This window comes from Juglans microcarpa x Juglans regia, chromosome 6D, assembly GCF_004785595.1.
Source record: "Juglans microcarpa x Juglans regia isolate MS1-56 chromosome 6D, Jm3101_v1.0, whole genome shotgun sequence".
Classification (NCBI taxonomy): Eukaryota; Viridiplantae; Streptophyta; class Magnoliopsida; order Fagales; family Juglandaceae; genus Juglans; species Juglans microcarpa x Juglans regia.
Window position 1 is genome coordinate 10,682,947 of NC_054604.1, and position 9,171 is coordinate 10,692,117.

The following is a 9,171-nucleotide window of genomic DNA, read 5'->3' on the forward strand; positions in this document are numbered from 1 at the left end:
CTCATTAGTTTGGTGAAAAATGAGGAGACAAGGTCTTCAGAGTGCAACTAGTCCAAAGGAAGGATGAGTGGCATCGTATAGAAAGCATGGTAGGCACATCTCAACGCAGGGTGTAACAAAGGGTTTTCTACCCTATGTCGGGCAAGCAAAGACGAAAGTGAGAAAGGTTGGTACAAAAGGCAAGAAGAGAAGCTAAATAGGCTAGTAGCTCAGACGAAGGGCGAGATACAAGCCTATGGCGAGCAATGGATACGAGCCTCTGGCCAGCAACAGTCAAGGACAAGACCCATGCGGATGTACGAGATTTTCGAGATAACACGGAAATGCTTAGAGGGCAGCATTGTCATATGCAAAAGCCCTCACTCCATCTGGAAGGTCACATCTGGAGTGGGTCTATAGGGAAAAGGCTATGGCTTTGTAGGCCATATCATTTGAACCCAGAGGTATGCTCAAGCACCACATAGAAGGCCAGTACTTGGGAAAGGACGGCGGATTGGACACAAGGCAAGCTGTAAAGACTTGTGTGCCTTCTTCTATCAATTTGTCTCTGCCATCCTACAAATAGATGACTAAGACTAAAGGGCTCCTATTCAGGCACATCATAAGTCAAAAGGGCGTCAAAAGGACACCTGACGATTTCGCCCTAAAATGGCTTAGGGTAAAAGTCAAAATCTCACTTTTAAGATCGTAAAGTGTTGGATCTTCTTTGGAGCTAGAACCTTCAAATAAAGGAAGTGACTTTAAGAGACCGACAGAGAGAAGAGGAAGAGTAGCTATAATGTTGTCGTAATATTTTTTCAGGTAGGTTAGCTTCTAAGACAGCGTTGGGAAATGTGGGGTTAATGTTGTGCATATGTCATGGGATTTGCATTGCATATTTTGTAACATTTCGTTTTCTTTTCATGAAATAATAAATATTTTCCTTCATTATGTTTACAAATATCTTTACATCATGATTTGGAGATCTTGATGTGTTAATGGTTCGTATTGGTGATGTGGTGATTTCGGGTGTATCTAAGTCTTATCATGCATCAATCACCATGGACTTGTTGAGAATTTTTCGAGTCATTCCTACTAAGGGAGGGCAGTGGGGCCCCACCCCCTGCTACCCCTCCCCCATCTGGGTAGGGCAATGGCTCCATCCGTCGAATGCGAGTGGCAGGGTAAGCCGCTCGCATCTGGGCACCCCATCCCAATGGAGGATGGGATTTATTAATGGATTTGGAGGATGGGGTTGTAATTTGTGCATTATGGAGATATTTGTGTGAATGTATGATGATGTGCGTGTGAATTTGTGTTGTAAATCTAGGGTTTCAATTTGAAACCCTAAATTCCCTAAAATTATCTAGGGGTTCAATCCAAACCAAGGTTTTGAATTTCGTACTGTACCGACCGGTACGGCCTAAATATATTATTTCTGTGACGTAGTCGGTACATAGAAGGGTATAGTTTCGTACCAATCAGAATTTCGACAGTTTCGGCCTGTACCGGCCGATATTTCTGCCTTTACTTTTTTTTTCATTTCTTCAAACAACAAGCTTATTTTTTGACCCTCCAATTCAGATTAGACTATTTATAATATATATAATTATATATAATTTATTCATACATATATTTTAGAATATAGTTTATATATATATTTATATATAATTTATTCAAATATAGACAATTCTGAAACGGTACCGATACCAAAATATCTCGCTTCAATGCCTCAACCAAAACAGTCACCAGTACGATATTCAAAACATTGATCCGAACCCCTAAATAATTTAGGGGTTTCAATATTAAAACTCCAAAAATAATATAGGGTTTTAGATTGAAACCCCAAATTAGTTTAGGGTTTCAATCTGAAACCCCAAATTAATCAATATGTTTTGTTGAAACTCCTAAATTCCCGAAATTAATTTAGGGGATTCAATATTAAGATCCCAAATTTAGTTTAGGGATTTTGGTTTCGATATTGAAGCCCCAAAACTGTTTTGATTCCATCATGACCGTATGAATCTTCTTGTTGTGTGATTTTTGCATCATGCCTTCATATCAGGTTTTTGTGAGTCAACAGAAATGGATATTGAGGTAAATCCAGCCACTTGTATGAGTGCTAGCTCTCCTAACCCTACTGAATCCCTTACCACTACACTACCCCTACTCCTACCACTACGCTTACCTTGCCACCCATGGGCTCACCAAGTAAGAAACCAGTTTCAATTGTGTGTTCTCACTTCACCCATATAGAGGATGGTGACCCCAATAACCCACAAGCTAAATGTAACCATTGTGATAAAGTGTATAGATGTCAATACAAGAGACATGGTACATCCTGATTGAAGGTCCACTTGAAAGAATAAATAATGCAAAAAGAGTCCAATTAAATGTTCTTTACAAGAAAAGAATCAACCTAAACTAAAGATTGGATTTAAAAAAAAAAAGAGTAGTGGGGGGAACGATTTAGGGGTGTACAAAGTATGATCTAGAAGAGTGTAGGAGATATTGTCTCCTACCACTGTGGAGACAATTGATTTTCATTTTGCACTCAAAATTAGATAAAAGGGAAGCGGATTCATATTCCAGATGTGGTAGACTTTGTGGAGACTGAGGAGGAGCCAGGTGGTGATCAGTCTACATCCAGCAATCGCTCTTACCTTTGATATTGCTATAATATTACTTTTGCATATAATATATTGTGTTATTACTTATATTCGAATTTAATTGTTGTAGAGACGACTTCGACAAATGCCCCTACGTCTACATCGGCTGCAATGTGACTTCGTAGTTCGATCTACCATTGATGGTTCTCTTATTTATTCATAGTATGTAAATATTGTTTGTAATTCTAATTGGTTTTCTTGTTTTTTTTTCAATTTTATAGTCTCAGCCCAGTCTCAGTGATCTCATCTTGATCTCAATCTCATCTTGGTTTGTAATTTAATTTTTTTTAACTTTTTTACATATCTATATAATTTTTATATTTATGATCTTTTTTTCTTATTTTTTTTAGGTTTTATAGTTTCAGACTCACAACCTCACTTGCCCAACCCTACTCCCAAATCCTCAATGATATAATCTGCAATTCTTGATAGTCTCACTTGGTTTGTACTTGTAGTTTTATGTTTTTAACTTTTTTACATATGTATATATTATTTGTAATTCTAATTTGTTTTCTTATTAATATTTTAGGTTTTATAATCTCACAGTCTCATCTGCCCACGAGCCAACACCCCCAAATTCCAATCTCAAGACTCAAAGTCATCTTACTAGCTACAATTTGTAATATTGTAAAACTCATTTAAATTATTTGACAATTTGTAATATTTTTAGATTAATTTGTATTATTGTAATAGATTAGAATACTTAGATTTTTATGTTTTATGTTTCATTTTATGTTATATGTAAAATATAGTCTTTTGTTAGACATTTGTTTTTTAAAATCCGGAACTAAAATGGCTAGAAAGAGGTTCTGGACTATTTTTAGGCCCAAAAAGAGGTTCTAGGGCCATCTTTAGGCCCATAAATAGAGTTTGGCCCCAATGAGCCATGGGCCCATTTGGCCGAATAGATCAAGAGTCCAAATTTGCCCCGCGGCACCTGGACAATGGGCCTCGCCCCAGCGCCAGATCCCAATGGGCAAACCCCACACCTGGCAGGGGGCTGGGTACGGAAAGCTAGCACCCCGCCCCGAGGGGTGCAAGTATGACCCCAAATTCCTACTACATGTTGTCATGAGTTTCACATGAGAATGAGAATGTCTTGTGGTGATCAAGGTGGAACGCTTTTGTATTCGCCTTGCTTGATAGTTGGGAAGTAGAATTCTCCAGATGTATCATGTGTGGTGTCTTTGAGTTTGGAGTTTGTTGGCCACGTAGAATGTGTCCCCAATGCAACAAGTATATTTCTGTGTCTGATTGGATGATTTGAAAGAGGTGAATCAATTTGTACATTGGTTGGGTGGGAGTGATTCCCCGAGTCGAACGATGAAGTGATTTCCCCTGTTGGCATTTTATGCAATTAGATTTTTTGTGATGAGATTCTATATGAAGTGATATGAAGAGATGGGGTCTCCAAAACCTATAAACCTAAAAAGTGAGAAATTCAAGAACGCTCCAAGACTTATGTGTGAGGTTTTTGCTCCCTGACTAGGGAGTGCCTTCACGAACGAACATGGTTGATGCAGGGGGTTCCCAACTCCCACCACAAATTCTAGTCTAGCAGAGGACGTTTGTGGATTTATTGCGAAATCCGACTCAGGCAATCCCTGAGGTAAATATTCCACTTCGGCAGCCTAGGCATGTTGAGGGAGAAGTTTTTGTGCAATTTACTAAGGAAGAACTGGATCGGTCTGCTGTTCCGTTTCGCTTTTCTTTGGTCTTGAAGTTCCTGCGGCAAAGGCCTTCTCTGGATCGTATTAGAGGTTTTATACATAGCCGATGGGGCCTTTCGACGCAGCCTATGGTGTCTGTGATGCGCAAGCCACGAAATGTTTTTGTACAGTTCTCAAACGAAGATGATTTCTTGAAAGCCATATCATGGGAAAGTTGTGATATTGAAGGGGCTGCATACCGGGCATTTCAATGGACGGTAGATTTTAAAGAGGATGAGGAACCAGTGCAGGTACCTGTGTGGATTATGCTCCCTAGCCTCCCTCCGAACCTTTATCAAGAATCATATCTAAGGAATATAGTGGCACCAATTGGTATATTTTTACGTATGGATAATGCAACGAGGTGTGCAACTAGAACTGATGGTGCGCGAGTTTGCGTGCTTATGAATATTGATCAAGATCCAATCTCTTCTTTTTGGATTGGAACGCCACGACATCCTGCAAGTTTTTGCCAAGAAGTGGAGTATGAAACATTGCCAGCATTTTGTTCTTGCTATAAAGTGCAAGGACATAATCTGAAAACGTGTAAAACTAAGCTCAAGGAAGGGAAAGATCCCATGAACTTGAGGACTATGAAATCGAACAGAGTTTGGGTTCCTAAGGAGAAGGAGGATGCGGACAATGCTGAAAAAGATCCACCAGGTAAGACTATCGAGTCATCCTCTGTTTTGGTTATTCATAATGTAGAGGCCAATGAGTTAAAGGATGGAAGTACTGAAGGGGTGGTGTCTTTAGACGCTGAGATTGATAAGGGAGAAACTGAGATTGATAGGGAAGAAGCTGAGCCTTTAGTGCATGAGAAAGATTTGACAATGTTGGCAGAATCTAGTGGAGCTCAATCGGATAGAGAATTGGATTTGGTTATGGGCGATGACCAGGTTTTGCATCCTGTGGTTGTGTCTGCTATGGAGGGACTGGAAGATAATTCTAAGGTGCAAATAGGAGGTACACGGGTTCCTAGTTCGGAGGATTTGCAACTGGCGATTTTTGACCAAGCTTATCTTGGTATGGAATCAAAGTCTGAGGATGAGGCTGAGTTGGCGCATCCAGCAAAGGAGAAGGATGGCAGTTCTGATTTTGAATTATCAAAAAAGAAGGTTATTCCTAAACGAATGCTAAGAAGTTCAGTAAGGGTTCCAAGCAGACCCGCTAAACATATTCAATGATGAATAAAATTATGTTTTGGAATCTAAGAGGAATTGGCACTTCAAAGAAGAGATTACGGAAGCTAGTTCGGGTACACAAGCCTTATATTCTCTTTCTGGCGGAGCCATTTTTAGATGATAGTCAGCTGAGTTATTGGAGCACTTATTTTTCGTATAGTGCATGTCTTTCTAATGCGGATAAGGCTGGGAAAATTTGGTGTTTCTGGGTTGCTGGGATACAGGTGGATGTCGTGGGAGGCTCGGATCAGTTTATTTCATTGATGATTAATTCAACTGTTTTGATATAAGCTATATATGCAAAGTGCCGGTATCTAGATAGGCGGGTTTTATGGGAGAATTTGCTTTCTATCAATACTATGCAGTTGTCTCATGTGATTTTGGGGGATTATAACATTTTGCGGAATGATAGTGAATGGCGTGGTGGATGTCTGAGGCTTCTCATGGCAATGGAGGAGTTCTGTTCATTTATTGATACTGGTGGACTGGTGGAGATTCCATTTTTAGGGAACAAATTTTCATGGTGCAACGAGCAATCGGGGATGGCTCGCTTATGGGCACAGCTTGACAAAGATTTGTGCAATCTGAAATTTCTGGAGCTTTTTCCTTCGGTGCATAATCATTATTTGCCCAGGAGGTCTTCAGATCACTCTCCCATGCTATTGGGTCTTTCGGCTACTTTATCCAGGTATGGTCCTTCTTCATTTAAATTTCATTTTATGTGGACTACTCATGAGGATTTTTGGCGATGTGTGTCGAGTTCTTGGGAGGGAGGAGTTTATGGAATTGGTTTGTGGAAGTTAGCAAAAAAATTGAAGAGATTAAAACAGGTACTTAGAACATGGAATAAGGAGATATTTGGTTGGACTGGCCGACATATTAAAGATTTAGAAATAAAAGTGGAAGAAGGGGAAGCTAGTTTGCAAGAGAGGTTTTCAGAAGATGTTGAAATGGATGTTTTAGCAAACAAGATGGAGCTGGATGTCTGGCTAAAAAGGGAGGAAGCTCGCCTTGCTCAACAGTTTAAGCATGATTGGATTTTACAGGGTGAAACGTCATCATCTTTCTTTAAAGCATTACAATCCAGGAAACATAATATAGTAATGGAAATGAAAATGTCTGATGGTCGTGTACTTAGCTCTCCGGAAGCCATTCATGAGGAGGCGTGTGTATATTTTGAGGAATTTCTAAAGGCAAATCAGTCGAGTTCATTGCCTAATTTGGCTGATTTAATTTCGGGTGATGTGTCGGAAGAGGAGAATAAGATTTTTCGCAGTCCTCCTTTGATGGACGAAGTTAAAAATGCTCTTTTTTCTATTCCTAAGGATAGTAGTTCTGGTTCGGATGGCTTTGGGTCGGGGTTCTATCAACATTGTTGGTCATTAGTGAAAGAAGATGTATTTGAAGCAATTACGGATTTTTTTAGCGGGACAGAACTTCTGCGGTTTTATACTGCATCTTATATTGTTTTACTTCCAAAAATTCAGAATCCAACGTCATTTGGGAATTTTAGACCGATTAGTCTTTGTTCCGTGGTTTATAAAATATGTTCTAAGATCCTAGTGAACCGTTTTTCAATGCTATTTAGCAGAATAATTTCAAAGGAACAAGAAGCTTTTCTTCCAGGTAGAAGTATCTTTGAAAATATTAGTCTCACTCAGGAGCTAATTCGTGACATTAATAAAAAAAGTCAGAGGAGGTAATATATTGATGAAAATTGATTTTGCAAAAGCCTATGATATGATTGATTGGGAGTTCTTATTTTGTGTACTGGAAGGTTTTGGTTTTTCGCTGAAAATTCGACAGCTTCTGAGGCAATGTGTTACTACACCTTGGTATTCGATTGTAATGAATGGCACAACAAAGGGGTTCTTTAAGGGTGGAAGGGGTTTACGACAAGGTGATCCTTTATTCCCGTACTTATTCATTTTAGTGGAGGAAGTACTTTCCCGTTTGATTAAGAAGAAGTATGAAGAGGGAATCGTAAAGTGTTATTCTCTTCCGAGACATAGCCGTATAGTCTCACATTTATTATATGCTGATGATATGATAATCTGTTCTAATTGTGGGAAATCTTCTATTTTGGAAATTGTTGGTATTTTGAATACCTATGCTTCATGGTCGGGGCAACAGGTAAATAATGCCAAATCTCATATTTTATTTTCTAAGCATATTAATAGTGTTAGACGAAGGCATATATTATCTATCACTAAGTTCTCGAAAGGGGTGTTTCCTTTCAAGTATTTAGGGGTTCCAATTCTCTCAGGAAGATTGAAGTCTTTACATTTCCAGGATATTGTTCAAAGAATTCGTAATCGGATTGAAGGTTGGAAAATAAATTTTCTTTCCGCTGGGGCGAGATTGATTCTTTTAAAACAAGTTTCATCTAGTATGCCAATTCATCTCCTTTCAGTGATGCATGTTCCAAAAATTGTTTATACTCGGATTAATAAGATTTTGAGTACATTTTTTTGGGGTTCAGTTAATGGGAATCCTAAGAGAAAGTGGATTAAATGGGAAAAGCTTTGTAGTCCGGTGGATGAGGGAGGGCTTGGGTTGAGGAAATTAACTGATGTTCAAAGGTCATTACATTCTAAATCTGCACGGAATCTTTTATGCACTGATTCTATTTGGCAAAAGTATTTTAATGCAAAATATTTGCATGGTGTGCTCCGTTGGAGATTAACCCAACAAGAGGATCCCGATTTTGGAAATCTGTAGCGAAGGAATTGCAGTTTGTACTCTTGCATTCTAAATGGAGAATTCGTGAGGGGAATGTGTATTTTTGGAAGGATAAGTGGATGAGTTCTGGGCCTTTGAGGGAGAGTTGCCCGATTGTGGGTGATTTGAATTTGAAAGTGAATCAGGTTATGTTGAATAATAGCTGGGATTTGAATTATTTGGAACAGTTAGTAGGGGCAGGTAAAGCTACAGAAATTACTAATGAAATTAAGGGTCAAAGGTTAGGAGAAGATAAGCTCGTATGGTTGGGTAATTCGGAGGGTTCCTTTACGTCCATGAGTGCCTGGAGTCTTGTTCGGGAGAGGAATAATAATGTTGAATGGACGGACTGGATATGGAATGTTGCTATCCCTAAGAAGTTGTCTGTGTTTATGTGGAAGGCCCTGAACTTAAGTCTAGGTGTGGATGACTGAATAAGGAATTTGGGTGTATCTTTAGTGTCCAAGTGTGAGTGTTGTGAACAAGGTGCCGTAGAGGAGTTTGATCATGTGTTGTATAGTGGGTACATAGCGGCAGTCATTTGGAAATTCAGTTCTAATATGTTGGGTATTCCATTTGTCCCAAATCGGTCTTGGAAAGCAACAATTGAAGCTTGGTTTCAGAGAGCTTCAAAATCATCTCAACTTGGTACGTTAATCGGATTTGTTCCGGTGATAATTTCCTGGAGTTTATGGAGGTGGAGATGTAAAGCCAGAATGGAAGGTAAGAAAGAAAAGGTTCATGTTTTACGGAGATGGGTTAAATATTGGATTCATTGGGTAGGTATTAAAATCAATAAGGCTTCTCGCTTAGTGGATAATGATTTTAAGGTGTTAAATTCTTTGAATTTACCTATTATTGCGAGAAAGAATGAAGTTTTGAAGGCAGTTAGATGGGAAAAGCCAAACA

The 9,171-nt window shown here is 39.1% G+C and overlaps 1 protein-coding gene across 1 annotated transcript; it reads left to right on the plus strand.

Annotated features, from left to right (window-relative positions):
• The first annotated feature begins 245 nt into the window (after nt 1-245).
• LOC121235368 lies at nt 246-8,696 on the plus strand. Its single transcript, XM_041131717.1, has 5 exons — nt 246-443; nt 4,246-5,475; nt 5,907-7,167; nt 7,319-7,674; nt 8,451-8,696. Exons 1-5 carry the CDS (start codon nt 246-248, stop codon nt 8,694-8,696), a joined length of 3,291 nt encoding a protein of 1,096 aa, XP_040987651.1.
• The last annotated feature ends 475 nt before the right edge of the window (nt 8,697-9,171 follow it).